This window comes from Argiope bruennichi, chromosome 1 (genome assembly GCF_947563725.1).
Source record: "Argiope bruennichi chromosome 1, qqArgBrue1.1, whole genome shotgun sequence".
NCBI classification, from domain to species: Eukaryota; Metazoa; Arthropoda; class Arachnida; order Araneae; family Araneidae; genus Argiope; species Argiope bruennichi.
In genome coordinates this window covers 4,977,645-4,995,066 of record NC_079151.1, presented here as the reverse complement: position 1 = coordinate 4,995,066, position 17,422 = coordinate 4,977,645, and the positions used below count along the sequence as shown (strand labels likewise).

The 17,422-nt window shown below is 28.6% G+C and overlaps 1 protein-coding gene across 6 annotated transcripts in view; it reads left to right on the top strand.

Moving 5' to 3' along the window:
* Positions 1-251: 251 nt before the first annotated feature.
* The window catches only part of LOC129989648 (FK506-binding protein 15-like), a 56,683-nt gene continuing 39,512 nt past the window's right edge, over positions 252-17,422 (top strand). For 4 of the 6 annotated variants that reach the window (XM_056098126.1, XM_056098116.1, XM_056098093.1 and 1 more), the window contains exons 1-5: positions 277-468; positions 5,814-5,906; positions 12,739-12,833; positions 16,353-16,419; positions 17,082-17,151. In XM_056098126.1, coding sequence (XP_055954101.1) covers positions 5,863-5,906; positions 12,739-12,833; positions 16,353-16,419; positions 17,082-17,151 — 276 coding nt within the window. In that variant the 5' untranslated portion in view covers positions 277-468; positions 5,814-5,862. The other 2 variants (XM_056098108.1, XM_056098102.1) reach the window with 2 other exon arrangements.

Below are 17,422 nucleotides of genomic sequence, written 5' to 3'. Positions count from 1 at the left end.
ATCTTTCTTTAAATTATCAACAGCAGTTGAAGAATCACTATCAATAGCTTAATAAAAGTAAGTAATTAAATTAATTTTTTTTCTTTTGGAATTTTCCGTTTTACGTTTAAATATATCCAACTACTCGGAATAAAATTTAATTTCAAAATTCTCTATCCTGTCACGGACGCATATGCGTCAATCAGGATCAGGTAATAAAATATATATTTTTTCACAAAAATATCAGAAGTGGCAACTGTCATATGTGTCACCTGAGCGAAAAAAAAAAAAGTAAATATGAATTAGTATGTCAGCCCCCAAATAACTAATTTACTTGATTTGCTTTAATTTATGAACCATTTCTGAGCGTTTTGAAAAATTATATTATTATTTTTTATAAATGAAATCTCATTAGAACTTTTAAACTTTTGCTGGAATTAAACTTGATCTACAATTCAATCATAAACATTGAAACAAGTGGATCAAAGGGTATATTAAGTTTTAATGAAATATTAATTAAAAACTGCATTCATTGCCGTCTCATTGTGAATTATATTGAATTATTTCAATTTTTTGGGTTATGCATTTTTTGCATTCGAATTTTGATATTATTAATTTGTTTTAATAAATGAGTTTTGTCTTAACTAAAAGTTTCTAGTTTATGAAAATGAGGCATTAGTTTTCAAATTTTCTGAAATGTTGCAAAAGAAAGAATATAGTCAACAGATGCTCATTGGTTTTGTATCTAAATAGTATTGTAAGGGGGAAAAATTGCTTGTGTCTAAAAGTTTATTCTCATTAATTCGTTTATAAAAACGATAGTTCAGTAATTTATTAACTTGAAGCTTAACAGTGTGACATACAGAAATATAAGTATTATATAATTTTAAAGAATTTTGCTTTATTTTGATATTTTTTTCAGGTAATTACTTCTTAATTTTTAAAAAATTCAAACTTAAAAATTAATTTATATTTGAGTTTATTTTTTTATTAAAATTTTCCAAAGATTATGAGAACAGATTTCTTTATTTATATTTGACTTCCCAGTTTTTGAATATTTCTGAAATAATTGAAAGTTTGAAATTTGATTAATTTTTTTATCAAATGTGTAAAATTAATATTGAAGGATACCATTTAATAATTTGATTTTATTTTATCAATTATTATTGACTAAATGTAAATTATTGTTCAGATTTTTTTTGCAAAAATAATATAGCATTTTTTTAAAAAATAAGACATATTTTATATTAATTTAAAAATGTATTACAGCCTTTTTTCTGTAGATGTACCATTTCTTTTGTGTACAGTTAACATATATTTGTGTAAATGGATCATTACATCATTGAGGATAATCATTCATTCCATGTTTTATGCTTTGAATTGTGACATGCTTTACTATGGTTCCTTTACCAAAAAAAAAAAAAAAAAGCTTGATTATGAGCTTTTGAGCTTTGCAAATAACCAAACAGCTTTTATCTTAAAAATTTACATATAATGTCTCCTATCTTAAAAAAAAATAATTGTTGCATATTTGATCTGTACTACTTTTTGATGTCTTTTCCATCCTTTAACATGTACTGATCTCTATTATTGTATCATATAAAGATTCAATTTCTCTTTCAAGAAAGCTATAAGATTCTTGCCCTGTAAGTGTCACTACTTTTTTTTTTCTTTTTAACCTGATTGAATGGTTGTCTCATTTTGAATTCATCTAAGGATCAAAATATTATTCTTTATTGAATATTGTAGTTTCTAATTAATTGCATCTGTGATCATTATTTTCAAATGTGTGCCTGTGTTGGATCTGCACTTTGATTTTAATCTGCGTATTTTCTGTAAGTGGTTCAAGATCACATTTTCTACCATGTTACTGGTACCAGACAACCAATAATGAGGTAGAAAATGTGACCTTGAACCGCCTATTGAAAATACACAGACTATAGTTATTCACCGATAATTTTGGTACACATCTATAATCTGTGTAAACAGAATAGGCGTCTCAAGGTCATGATTTTTCCACTCTCCACACTTTTCTTTTCTCTGTTACCATAATTTTGACAAATCTTGCTTTTCCCACACATCAGTACATTTCGGTAAAAAGTTGGAATATGAAACAAAAAGTTGAGTATTCTGACTATTGTTTGAAAAATTGTATATTACTGAAATATATTTTAACATCTTTATTATATAATATTTTAGTATTTTATAATATTAAATATACCTATTATATAATATTTTAATATGAAAACACAGGGCCACTAGATTCAGACAAAAGTACTCTTTAATGCAAAAATAAGATCTTGAATTTTTAAGAAAGTTTAATGAAGATAAATATCACTTTAATAAATATACACATTTAATAACATGTTTAATAAATTCCTATATTTAAAAAATAAATACATATACCTTAAGACATAGTTATGGTAAATTTGAGTTTCATTTTGTAAGAAATGAAATGATTATAAAATGTAAAAATCTCTACTAAAAAAGTTCTCAACTTAAAAAAATTTCACTTTTGCTCAAACTGTTTTCCCTGTCATCTTGTAAATTGATCAAAGTCCTTTTGATTGCATTCTATTTAATGCCAGAATTTAGTGATGTCCTCTCCTTGTGACTTCTCATGTTTTACACTGTGGTGGTAACATTATAAGCCAGTTAACAACTTCCGGAGAAGAGTGTACACTTTTGTCTAGTGGCTTTGTTACTCGGCTACGAACCCTAACGTTGCGAGTTCGAACCTCAACCTGCACATTGGTGTTAAGTGGCTTATAATGTTACCACCACAACACATTGTATTTTCTATTGTCCATTGTTATGTTTAACAGCATTTTACTGAGAAATTTCTTTATGTCTTTAATTTTGAAAGTTTTTTTATGAACTCGCCTGCCACCATGTTTTTATTGCTCTGTATTTACAGTAGTAATATAGGGGAGGGGGAGTATCGCCACTTAATGTCTTATTTTGTTTGCTGTCTAATGAAGTGTTCTGTCTCTGTGTGTGTTTGCTTTTTTACAATGTTTAATAGTTCTGATCTGGTTTTGGTGGCATTGTGAGAAATATATTTGTTCAGAAACTATGCCAATGTCAGCTTTTTTCACTTAGCATAGGAAATTTTTTCTGCATATGCAGAATGATAATTTTCATTGTCCATAACAATGACATGTTTCATCTAATCTCTTGTAAATCAAGAACCACTTTTTGAAAATTTCTTCTTGTGATACTGTACTTTGAATTGAAATACAAGTTATGCAGATGGGATCAAGTCTTGATCAGCAAATCCGGCAGGGTTAACGTTCAATCAACATCCTTTTCCTAGTGAAACTTTTAAGCCTGCTTGGTTAGTGGATATTTGTCAAATAAATTTAGGTGAATGGTTAGCATTTGCACAAGATTCATCAAGGTATATCACTGGCCAGAATAAAGAATCGTTTCTCATGTTTTGCATTTTTCTCAAAAACTTGTTGACTATAACACAAACTACAAAATTTGGTTTCTTTCAATTACAAATTTATGACTATTAGTGCGTGTTTTATAAGAAGATCCCAAATTTTTCATAATTACTTATAATGACTTTGTGCTTCCAGAAAAATCAATTTTTTTCTACTCAGCAAATTCTTAATTTTTGCACTTTTGGTCATCCATCTCCGCCTCAAAACTCATGAAAAGTGTAGCATCTGACACTTTTGTAAAAATTATTCAAGTCTGTGGTAGGTTTCATTTGCAAATTTCTTTTTTTAGGTGAATCGAAAACTGGAATATTATTTAAAGGAATTGCAGTCCTTTGCACAAATCCATTGAACTTTTCTGTCTGCTTGTTTTATTTAGGGTTAGTTTTAAGAATAGGGCTTATATTCCAAGCTTCCAGAAGAATCATACTGGAACTTATTTTTTTAACTGGGTCATGTTTTGGAAGAGTCTCAATGTTTATGTATTCTTGAAATTACACATATCAAAAATCAGTGACTTAATGAACAAACTTATAGGCAAAGATGCTACTTTTGATTAAAGTTTGGATATTCATTATCTTCTTATTCATTTTATCAATAATAGCAATGATAATTTTTTAATAAAAATCATATTTTGAATACAAGAAAGTCGTTTTTTAAAAAAAAAATTTTTTTTAATACAATCTTTTTGTAGCTTCAAAATAGAACAATAATTTATCTTTTAAATTCCTTACTCTGGAGAGAAAATAATATACAAGCATATTATCTCCCTAAAACCTCATTAACTTTTTTTTTGTAGTTCAAAACTACAGCAATAAAATGTTTTTGCTTAGTTTTTCAAGATTAGTGTGTTATTTTTGTAAAAAGGACACATAATAACACATTTTAATCATAAATGATGCATTGAATAAGAATATTTTTAAAGGGTCTTTAATAAATGTTTGCCGGAAATTAAAAAATTTTTTCCTTTTATCTAACATTTGTGATTACTGATATATCTATGTCTTATTTTGTGTTTATGATTAATCATTTTGTTGATTAATTTCTAAAAAGTACATGTTAAATAATCTGCAATATACTTACATTTAACATGTATATGATTAAGTATGTAAACAAAAGTGTATTAATACCTTGATTGTTTTTATTATTTAAATTTATATGAATGTTCTGTGATGTAAAGAGAATTATTTTTAAGTTCTTTAATTTTCTTCATAAATTGAAGGCATTTATATAAACAATGAGCTAGAAAAAATATTCCAATAGATCTAGTTTCTTTCAAAATTCAAAAGTTTTTTTTTTTTTTTGCTTTTTCATTTCTTTTTTGCTTTAAATTTTCCCATTCATAAAATCTCTTTTTAATTGCATTGTGTAAAAGAAAGAGTTGTATTTTTTTAAAAACTCTATAGAAACATTTTAATGCACCCAAACCACTGTTACTTTTATATATTGAATGCATTTATAAATACCCTTCAAAATTGTGATAAAATAATTTAATACTTATTAGGGTTTGAATAAATTTACAATAGATCTTCAGAGTTTGAAGTCTTAATTTTTTTTTTTTTTTTTTTCGTTTCCAACAGAGAAATAATTATTCAACTGAATCAACAAATTTTGTGTAGAATCTTGTATTGGGAATTTTTTTCAGAATAAAAATGTTTACACATTAAAAATCCTTCTAATTTCAGTTAAAAATTCTTTTAAAATTTTGTAGGTATTTCAAATGTAACATTTAAATTTAAAAGAAATGTTCCGAATTCCACTTTCAAATTTTTTTTCATATTATTATGAAATCATCTTCAAAATTTTGTTAAAGATAATTTAACCTGTTTAATCACATTGGAAAGAAATGAGTGCTGAATGTTAGATTATATAATGTTGTTTTTTTTTTAACACACACTGGATAGTTCTTTAAACAAAAATTTTCAAATAAGTTCACTGTTTTTTAAATTTAAAAGTGATTATGAATCTCTTGAAGTTTTTTCAAATTTTGAATTTTTATGTTATTTTAAATTCTATAAAAGCAATGTTTCTAATATGTTTTCTTTAGAGGAAAGAAGCACAAAAATCTTTTATATGTATTCAAACATTAACTTAATGAAAATTTCATATCAATTCACTTTATCAGTATGCCCACTTTAAAATTTTGATTGCTACAGAATATTATATATCCATTATCTTTTAAGTTATATCAAGAATAAAATGCTATTTTTTAAAACTATTTCTTTATTATATTGTTTGAAATAGAAGTAAATTCTATTTTGTAACAAATATTTGATGATTATTTGTGAATGTATATCCATGTGTCTTTTTTTCCCATGATATTTCATTAATGATTTTATTTATAATCCAATTTTCACATGGTTGATATTTATTATTCATGATTTTTAGAGACATTGCATAGTTTTTTCATTTGCATCTAAGTTATTTGTTTCTGAACATGGATGATGAAGATGGGGATTTTTCTCTTAGTACTGCTGCCAGGTAAACTTTTTTTTTTTTAATCTTATGCATGAATGTTAGTTATTTAGTAAATGATGATTTAATGTTATGTAATTAAAGAAATTAGTAATAAATAAATCTATATAAATCTGTTTTTCATTAAAAAAATCATAGTTTTTGTTTTAAAAAATTAATTATTTTCTAATTGTATGTTCAGTTATATGTATATGCTTACTTTATTTTGTATTCAGATATATTTATCTATTCACTTTAGGTATATATTATTTCTTTTTATTCATTAGAAATAATATATACCTAAAGATGAATATTCATTAGGAAGATGAATATTTTGATTATTGGAACATCTATATATTCTCATATATTTAAAGGTTTTGTCTTGTTCTCATTTTGCATACTGGTCCGTGAAATTTTTAAAAATCTTTATCTTATAGGCTGTAAAAAAGGAACAAATCTGTTTTCGATATTACAGCAAAAGTTTTAAATTCTTGTAATAATGATCATTGTAAATCTTTGAAGTAAATATTGAGAGAACAGTGCTAACAATTCTTAGTGACTGGGGTTTGCTTACGCTATAGTACTAGTAAAGGTTTTTCTCTGTATATAAGAGGCCACAAAGCCTTCAGGGGCACGTCTTCTTTAGGTGTGACTGGCTTCACAGCCCCAAGCCTCGTGAATAGGTTTTCCTTCCAGATTCTCCACCCTTAAACCTCCTGCTTTCTGTTGTGTTTTTTCCTTCCCTTGACAGAAAGTGGGAGAGATCTCCATGAGAAGCTGTTGGCACCCTGTTTGCTTCCTGCTTCTGAATGGCAGCCAAAAAACTAACGTGTTAGCTGTGTGTGGCGTCTCATTAGATGGGGGGGGGGGGTGCACTGTGGTCTCCGGTGTAACAGTTAGCAAGTAGCTAGCCACTTGAGTGGTTAGCTACTTGCTAACTGATACACTGGAGTGTTCACTGTTCACAGAAATGTCTCTTAGCATATAGGTTCTGGTTTGTACTAAGTGCCAGAATGGCCAAAGCCGGTGGCTGCCTTCCCTTGTTAGGCTCCATGTTGGGTAGTGCCATTGGGCCAGAATTTCCTTATAATATCATATGGGGGGAAAAACATTCTCCTTTCATTGGGCATCACATTGAACTAAATTTTGTTTCACATAACTCGAATCATGACATTTTTTGTTATCAAACATGTCTCTGAAAAGAATGTCACCTTTTCTTGTGCAGAAAGCCTTTACAGTAACCATTGGTGATGTCATTACAATCAATAAGATGCGCTTTGGTGACTTGCTTGTTGAAGTAAATTAAAAAAATTAAGCCCAGCAAATAGTAAAATTGAGAGCTTTGACTACAATCCCTGTTACTGCCCATCTGCACACATCCTTAAATTATATCAAAGGCATCATAACCTGTGGCAAATTATTTAATATTCTTCTAGAAGAAATAGCAAAAGAATTAAAACCCCAAGGAGTGACCAATGTTATGCAGGTTTCTATTCAGTGGGATGTACAACTCCTACCAACAAAACACTATACACTAAACTTTCATGGTCCAAATTTACCTGAATTTCTATATGCTGGCTACATTAAATTACCTGTTTGTCTCTATTTTCCCAATCCACTGAGATGCTTTCAGTGCCGTTTCGGTCACTCGAAAGCCAACTGCCATGGGATACTTGCGCTTGCCATGCTGAAAAAGGCCACGATAACCAGCAATGTTCCATACTAGAAAAGTGTGTGAAGTGCAGCAACAGTCATACATCTTTTTCAAGATCATGCAAATGTTGGGCACTCGAGAAACAAATCATTACAACTAATATAAAAGAAGCCATATCCTATAATCAAGCAAGAAGAAACACTTTGACACCTCCCCCTCCACTCTCGGTTTAAGTTATGCCTTAGACATACAGAAATCGTTTTATGCTAATTGTATGTGCCTGAACTATAAGAAAAATTTTAACCAAACTACTGCAATCGAAAAAGTATCAGATTCTGATTCTGAAACAACTATGAACATCATTCCAGATGCTGATAAATTCCAAAAGTCTCTCTTAAGATCAAAATCAATGAAAGCTAATGTTTTCAAGACATGGACTTTCAAAAATTAATTTGCCTTCAAAATTAAAGTTGACTAATGTTCAGAATTCCGTCATCCTGGAGCTTGGAATTTAGGGCATTGTCCATAAGGACTTAATGTCCATATTTGGTGGCAAGCCGAAAAAAAAAAAAATCAACAGCCTTTCACTTCATCCATTTGAAGAAGAAGATGAAGAGTTACAAATCAGTTGCAATGTCTCGCAACCAACTAGTGTCCTTAATCCTTCACTATACTTTCTTAATGGGTACCTTTCCTTCATGGAATTGTAGCAGCATTTTGTCCAAAGTCCATGACATCAGGATCACTTTTAACAACTTTCATCCCATCAGTTTTGGTGTTCAAGATCCCTTGACACCCGAAATTCCTATTAAATTGCATTGTTGTAGTTGTGTCCGGAAAAATACGGACACAGGATCTTGTAGTTCTAGAGATGTGTGCATCTCCGTTTCAAATCTCTATTCTAGCTTACTTCTCAATTTACAAACCACTCTACAGGCTGTGTCTGTACAAGTTCATGTATGGAATTTTAGTCATAGTCTGCTGTATTTACTTACCACCTCATGATGTCATCTGTCAGTAGGATCTTGACAACGTAGCGGACCAACTTCCCTCACCTTTTATCCTACTGAGGGACTTCAATGGATATAGTACTTTGTGGGGTTCGGATAGTACAAACTCTCATGGGCGGCAGATCGAACAGCTTATAACAAATAACTGTTTCTGTCTGCCATATAACTGATTTAGCCATATGCTCACCCGAATACCTGCCATTGCTGACCTTTGCAGTTAGCAAAGATTTGCATAATAGTAATCACTTTCCTATCATTGTATCCCATGCTGATAGCGGCAGTGCAACTTATTGTCCTCCACATTTCCTATTCCAGTGGGCCGACTGGAAAGCTTTCTCACAGTTAGCAGATTAGTTCAGACTATGGTCAATATATCAAACATCACATACGTAGTAGAACATGTCGCTGATACCATAATGGATACTGCTAATAGCTCCATACCAAAATCATCCTCTTATCTGCAAAAATTTCGTGGAACAAAGGCTGCCGTGACAGTCACAATCAATTGAAAAACTATGGAATAAATTTAGAAGGTATCTGATGACAGAAAATCTTGTTGCTTTTAAAAGAGCCAAAACCCTAGCACGTCACATTTATGATCATAGTCAGAAGGAGTCCTGGATATCATTTTTTTCTGTAACATCATATACTTCCTGTAGAACTTTGTGGAGGAAAGTAAAGGGTGCTAATGGGATTTACAGTGAATCGGCACTCTTTGTTTTAAAAAATAATGAATTCCGACCCAATAGAGGTTTCATACATTTTCAGCCAAGCAAATGGTTGCCTTTGCTTTTTAATGCCCAAAGGAACTTACAATTGTGATCCCATACAATCCCATACAATTGTGAATTTAGGATGTCAGTATTGGAAATTGCTTTGTGTCAAGTCCATGATACCAGCCCTGGGCCAGAAGTAATCGCTTATAACATCTTCGCCATTTGAATAGCACTTCCCTTTCTAACATTTTTATTCAACAGAATTTGGAATGAGCAGAAGTATCCTTTACAATTGCAGGAAGCTATTGTGATTCCAATTTTAAAACCTGACAAAGATCCATCAAATCCTCTAAACTATTGATATCTTATGAGCTGCCTCTGCAAAACATTAGAATGTATGGTGAATACTTGTATAATTTATGAATTGGGGAAACAGGGTTGCACCTCCCATATGCAAAACAGTTTTCACAGAGATAGACCAATTTGTGCTAACCTCATTTTGCTGGAAACAGAAATACACAACACATTTGTTAGGAGGAATCAAATGTCTCCATATTCTTTGACATCGAGAAAGCTTATAACTGTGCATGGCCCTATGGTATAATATTGACATTTTTTAAATTTGGATTTAGAGGCTCATATTTTTACAAAACTTTTTATCACTTCATACCTTTAGTGTTCACATTGGTAATTTTTACTCAAATAATTTTATATAAGCTGAGAGTGTTTCTCAAGTAAGTGTCCTTAGTATGATAATAATGTTATAGTTCATCTCGGTCTTTTATCTGTTTTACCGTCATCTGTTCACAGAACTCTCTATATTGACAATTTGTAGATCTCATACCAAGGTAGCAACATGAATCTAATAGAGTGACAAATGCAAAATGCAGTTGATAAAATGGTAAATTGATTCAACAACAATGGCCACACCATCTCTCCTGAAAAGAGTCAATTTATTCACTTCTGTAAGAATAGAAATATCCATTCAGATCCTGTTATCTGAATATGAATTAGGCCAATTCTAATTGTGGCTGAAATATGTCTTTTGGGACTTGTTTTTGATTATAAACTCATTTTCCTTCTGCATATCTTAGACTTGCAGAAGAGGTGTGAGAAAAACTTGAATATCTTAAAAGTATTTTCTAAAACATCTTGGGGTGCAGATCGAATCTCCCTTCTCTGTATTTAACAAGCCGTCTTTCTTTCATGCATACACTATGGCTGCATGGTGTATGGCTCTGCCCACCCTTCTGTTTTGAGGCACCTTGATACCATCTACTACTCTGCTCTCAGGATTTACTCTGGATCTTTTTGCACTTCCCAGTTGAAAGCTTATATGCTATTTGTCACCAGTTGCCACTTCATTTGCAACATCAGAAATTGTCTACTTTATTTTTGTACAAAGTCTATCCCAAATCATCCCATTTGTCGCATGATTCTTCCTGTTTTTCTTCTAAGAATGTATGATTCACGACCCTCTCATATTGTTCCTTTTTGGGAGAGAGTCAAAAATTTCCTATATGACTCGGACTTTTATAATGTTACTATTAAGCCTTTAGATTTTTTTCCCTTCCCTTCTTGGGATATCCTGCATTTTTCTTTTCTGAACCTTTTCTTAGGATTCAATAAATATTCAACTAGTCCTATTATTTTCCAATAGCTTTTTCATTATTGTCACTGTCAGTATTATTCTTTTACACCAGTTTTTACAGATGGCTCGAAATCAGATGGATATGTTAGTTGTGCCATTATAACTCCATCTGATACACCAAGCTATCGTCTTCATAACTGTTGCTCTGTATTAACTGTTAAGTTAATGACAATTTTCTGTGCTCTTCAGGAAATCTCACCTCTTGCTCAGCATAATTTTATAATCTATACTGACAATATTAATGTTTTGGAGATACTTTTTCATTATCAGAATCGGATGCAGTGCCCAGTTGCCATCCAGATTTTGTTCACATTGAAATTCCTACAAAATAGTAATTTCAAAGTAATTTTTTTGCTAGGTTCCAGGGCATGTAAGTATTTTCAGCAGCAAAAGTTCAGATTTAGCTGTTAAATCTGCAACATCCTTTCTAAACATTCACTTACCTATTCTGACTCTAAAAAGTCCTTTACTTAATTGCTTTTTACTACTTGGCTGAAATCATGGGATCTGCAGATCCACAACAAATTGCATTCAGTCAAATCAACAGTTAGTTTGTGGCCAGCTCATCCTATACAAGAGGTTGATGTCAAACTGATTTGCTTTTGTATCGGACGTATCCATCATACTCACCGTCATGTCATCTTTGGTGAAAGGGTGCCCATTTGTCCCACTTATCATATTGCTTTAAGTATTAAACATATTTTAATTGAATGTCCTGATTTTAATGTTCATTGCGGCAATTTTTTCTATTTGTCTTCTCTTAACTTGAAAGACCTGGTAGGGGAAAAATACCACCCAAATATTTTAAAATTTTTAAAAGCTATTGGTTTTATCAATTGCATTTAGTACCTTTTTTTTTTTGGCTGTTTGTGTTTCTCTTTATGTTAAATGCGTCCACTTCACACGATTATTTTGCATTTGCTTTAATCATTGTTTTACTTTAAAATTGTTCTTTATTATTTGTATCAACATATTTTATGTGGTTTTAATTATTTACATTTGTTTTTAAAATCATGTTATTTCAAAAGTTATTCTGATTTTACTGTATGCTTGGTGCAGTATAGCCAATTATAGTTCTTGCTCCAATAATCCAAACAAGTAAAACAATTCCACAAAACTTTTAGGAATTCTTTTCCTTTACAGAATTAGTAAGTTTGCTTCTTAAACATTTGTAGATAGTTTTATTATATCACTGCAAGTGTGATGGTAGCTAAAGAATGAAGATAATAAGATATTTTGTAAATTTAATTTATATATTTCTGTAAAAATTCCTCTCTGTAAAATTCTGAAGTCTGGTTGCTTAATCTTTTTAAAAATATTTTCTTGCATGGATTTAATCTGGTGTGAAATAAAAGATATTAACTTTTCATTTTTCTCTTCATTTTAAATTGAATCATCCCATCGATTATTTCTTTAGTAAATATAATCCAGCCTCCTAGCATTTCAGTACTTCTTAAAAATGAAATTATCCTTATCATAATGATAACGAGTACAATAATTTGAATACATATTCTAATACTTTGCAGTGTTATTTGATTTGTATGATAAAGTTGCTTGTGAGTACAAATAATATCTGCCCACTAAATAAAACCAATTTTTTTAGTGTATTTAATAGTTTTTTTAATCATTTAAAATGTTGTTTTAACAATTAAATATAAAGAGTAGAGATAGAAATGAGTTGGGAATATTTGCTGATAGCACTTTTTATATAAAAATTATATATACATGTATGCTTCATATAAAATTATATATTTATCGTTGGATTTAATATAAGAAATCATGCACAAACATGAAATAATGGTAATCATTAAAAAATTTTTTTTCCTAGATCTCGTTTATCAAGTTTATTTGTGGGAGATAATACAAGTGGAGATGTAAACCAAGCACTCACCTTTACTGCACCTAAACAACCAAGAAAAAATGGTAACCTCAGTTTTATCCATCATTTTTTTAAAAAATAACCCTTTTATGTATATAAATTAGCTAGTAACTGTAACCTGCTATATTTAATTTTCCCTCTTTATTTCCACTACTGTCTACTAGGAAAATTTCTACTATTTCAATATATATGGTCAAATAGCACTTCAAAAAAAATATTTTCTTTAACAATTTGTTCCTAATCTGTGCATACATTCTTTGTTTTTTGAATTGCAAGTTATATGAGAAATTAATTCATTAACATGACCAGTTGGAAAAATTTTTAAACTATAACATCTCCAAAATTCAATAAAGTTCACAGAGTTTCTCATTTTTAGCAGGTAGATTCATTAAATAAGCAGTGCTTTTTCTAAATTTTTCATGAGAAACTTTACTATTTCCTAAAATAGAATTTTGATGTTTATTAATATTAATTTCTATTTAAGCCATCAAAAGCATTTTTTTTTGTCTTTTCATTTAGTTCCCTTCCTCCTCAAGGTTGCTTGAATATTAACATTATGTTTAAAGAAATCATTAATAACCTTTCCTCCTCTGTTTGAATACTTTCACTTTTCATTAACACTTTCAATGCTACCAACAAGATCAAAACTCCATGAAAAGACAAATATCAACTCCTCCAGCTGATGACATTTTTAATACAAAAAAAAAAAAAAAAAAGAAAAGAAAAGTAAAGGCATTCTTCAGATATGTATTAGAAAGTTCAACCTATCTAAACTGGCATAAGAGACAAATTTTAACACACAGAAACCTTTTATTGAAAGTATCTGAAAGATGAGATATCTCGTTGGTAGCGTTGGAAGTGTTAAATGAATAGTTTTGTTAATGAATGTGCTACAGTGTAATATTTTAATATTGATTGAAACAGTACTTGTTTAAAATTTCATTTTTCATTTGTGATAAGTTTAGCTCAATTTTCTTTAATAACTTTAGCAACACAATCAATCAAAGTATCTAGATGCATAAAAAGTATTTCTTTTATGTAGCTTCTATTAGTAAATAATTTTATTTATCAATATGTAATTTAACTGCCGTAACATTAAAAAAACATCAGTATGAATTACATTTCAATAATTTTCATTTAAATTATATAAAGAATACTGTCATTGAAATGTTATAAATATTTAATCTTAAGACACTGAGGGGGGGGGGACACTCACATTCATCTAAAATTCTTTGCTCTTGTATCCACCATTTGTTCTTAACAAAAAGGTTATTCTCTTTTACTTTTGTCGATTTTAAACTAGTTCTGTTATTTGGTGGATGTGAAATGTATTATTATTTTAGAATATTTTTTTTTTGAGGTTGCAGATTTTAATAACACATTTGAAAGTTTAATTTCAATATTAGAAAATGAAATAATATTCACCAAGTTTAATACTGAATTTTATAAACAGCAAAGAAAATGAAAATCATTTTCCAAGTTTTAAAATTGCTAATATTTTATAAAATAATTTCTTGAAAGCATTATTATAATTGATTAGGACAGTTTGTTTTTAAATAATTCGAAGGCAAATTTTTTTTATGAGATGGTTATATTTTTATTTTTACTACAATTGCAAATAATTAAAAAAAAAAAATGTGCTTGTATACTTCACGTAATGGGGGGGGGGGAGAAAAAAAGCTCAATTATGTCTATATTTTTTATTCTTCTATGAAGGGTTGTTTTTTGTAAATACTTGTTTTTTTGATTTTTTATACATATTAACACATTTCTTTTTTTCAGTATTATATGCTTTTTTAGAATTTTTATTCTAAGTTTTTCCTTCATTTGCAGAAGTAGAACTTTATTCTGGTTAGAAATCTTTTATTATATGAGCATTTTTCTTTATTTTTATATATTAACACTTTCTAGAGCCGTGGGAAGTATGCTTCCCACCAAATTTATCAATCTTTGTATAAAATTATGTAGGTTGGCATAAGTTCTGACAAATTTTTTTAGAAAGACAGAAACTTAGATGCTTCAGTTCTTTATCTCAGACAAAATGATTTGTCTTGATTTGTTACTTAATTATTAATTAATCAAATTAAATTTATCTAATAAGCTAAATGAATCCCTTTTCTTTCTTTCTTTTCTAATTTCAAGCCTAAAAGTATTTTATTATAATATGACTAGGAAAAAATGGCCCTTTAAAGGGTTAATATAAGTTGTGTAGTGTTTTAAAAATTTGTTTTGAAAGTTTTGTTATATTTGAGAAGTTCAGATATTTAGTTGTGGAATTTACTAAACATGCTGCTGAGTAGCTCAGTATAATTTTCAGTTGTATAATTGTCCAGAAATTTCTTGATAACCAAGGAAAATCAGATTTATTATATTTGCTTTATCTCATTCATGGAATCCATAAAATGAGAATAATTTATGAAGTACCTGATTTAAGGGCCATTAACAATTCCAACTTTCATTTTTTTCTTTACTTTTTCCATGACCCCCCCCCTTTTCCCTAACTGTGTAAAGTAAAGGCTATCTGGATTAAAAACTTTCATGAATTGTTTCTTTAATGTTAGCTTTATTTGTAACAAAGAAAGATAATTCTATTTTGTCTGACTAAGGATTTATGAAAGATATTTCTTTCTCTGACAACTATGTTCTCCCTCTTAAACCTTTTCTTTATTCAGTATTTGGCCTTGCTATCCTGTAAGCACAATAAATAAGGATATTTTCAATAGTCACTGCTGACTAAGGAAGAAGTACTTTATTTTTTCTTATAGATACTATGAAACTAAATCTTTTCTATGATTAAGGCTATGTTATGTTCTTTCATTATGTTTGATTAAGCAATAGGTATTAATTTATATTAGTTGTCATTGTGTACAAGTGTACATTTCAAATTTTCATTATAGTAGCCTATAAACGATCATCAGTCAACTGGCAAAAGTTAGTAAAACTCATTTTTATTAGAACATCCTCTAACATTTTGACAAAATATTTGATTATTTTCATGATATTTTCATGTTGATAATCCTAATAGATATGGTTTTCTTGATTAATATTTGAAGATAAAAATTCATTCATTTAATCAGTATTTGTTTCAGAATTGTTAAATTTACTCTTCTTGTGTTTATAGAATGTGGAACAAAACCTGCAATTAAATCAAAGTAATAATTTAATTACTTTTGAGTATCAAATTAGTATTTAAATTTCTGAAAAAACTTATGAAATAGTTTTGTTTAAATTAATGAACTATGTTCAGAGAGAGTATTTAAAAATAGCCCATTTTATATATTTAATATATTAAATAATTTATCCTTTAAAATATTATATTTATTACTTTATTTTATCTATTCTTCCACTTAACATTAAAAAAAAATTTGTTGGAAATAATGCAGTTTTTAAAAATTCAGCATTCCATAAATAATACTGATTGCCATTTTATTATTATTATTTTTATAAGCTGATGTATTTGATCTGCAGTTTTTTAAAACTAAGTTATATCTATTTTCAATGATTATATTATATTTGTATTGCTACTCTTTTTTTTTTTTTTTTTTTTTTTTATCCTTTTACAGAAAATCTTCAGAATAATCCAGAAACTTTTAAATTATTAATTGCTGCTGTTGTTCATGCTTATAAATTGTAAGTTGTTATAGTAAGTTGTATATTTTAATTTTTATTGGTCAAAGACTGTATATTCTAATTTTTCTCCAACTTGTTACAATAAAATAAACTTTTCACTTAATACTTATTAGAGTATATTGTCAGAATATTCTAATCCAAAATGATTCAGAGAGTGTATTTTGTTTTTTAAAATCTATAATGAATTTTTATCTTAAAAAAATTTACTAGGAATTATAAATTAAATATTGATTCATATATGGCAAACTTTTCTTACTACTAAAATTTATATTTTTCACAATTCACAATTTCACTATAGATTAATGTAGAATTTATAAAATTACATTAAGAAATCTCAGCCTATATCTTTTATATCCAAATTATTTTTGAAAATTCAAGAAATATTTAAATAGTTAAACTAATGATGATCAAAAATTTAACTGTGTGTATATGTAAATGAGAGAGATAATACTTTACATTATGATTTATTATTAAAATTCAGTTATCTACAGTAATTTATAAGGTTTCAACATAAATTGACCCTGTTAGATTTTTTAAATGTTAAATATACCATTATAAAGTATAAGTTTGGATAATTTTTTTTAAATAAAAAATATTTTCTAATTTTTCTTATATGCAATTAAATGTTCTTTAATCATACAATTTGTGTATTCATTTTTTAGGAAAGATGGAAACTATGCAAATCAAGGCAAATTAGGTTGTGCAATTTTAGGACTTCATGAAAATTCCAGTGTATACATTTCCATCATATTTTACTTGTTTCATTTTTTTTTCTTTATTTCTTTTCTTAATGTAAGATTGGTTATATGGAAAATTTATATTTTTAGGTTGGTTTTATGTACTTTATATTTCTTAAACACACTATAGAATAGTTTAAAAAGATAAAAGTAACCAAATAAATTTGAAATTCCTCTGATTTAATGTCTTGTAAAGGGGGGGGGGATATTTCCCTTTGCTGTTATTTTAGAGTATATTTGGAAGGAATTAGTTGTGCCAAGAATTG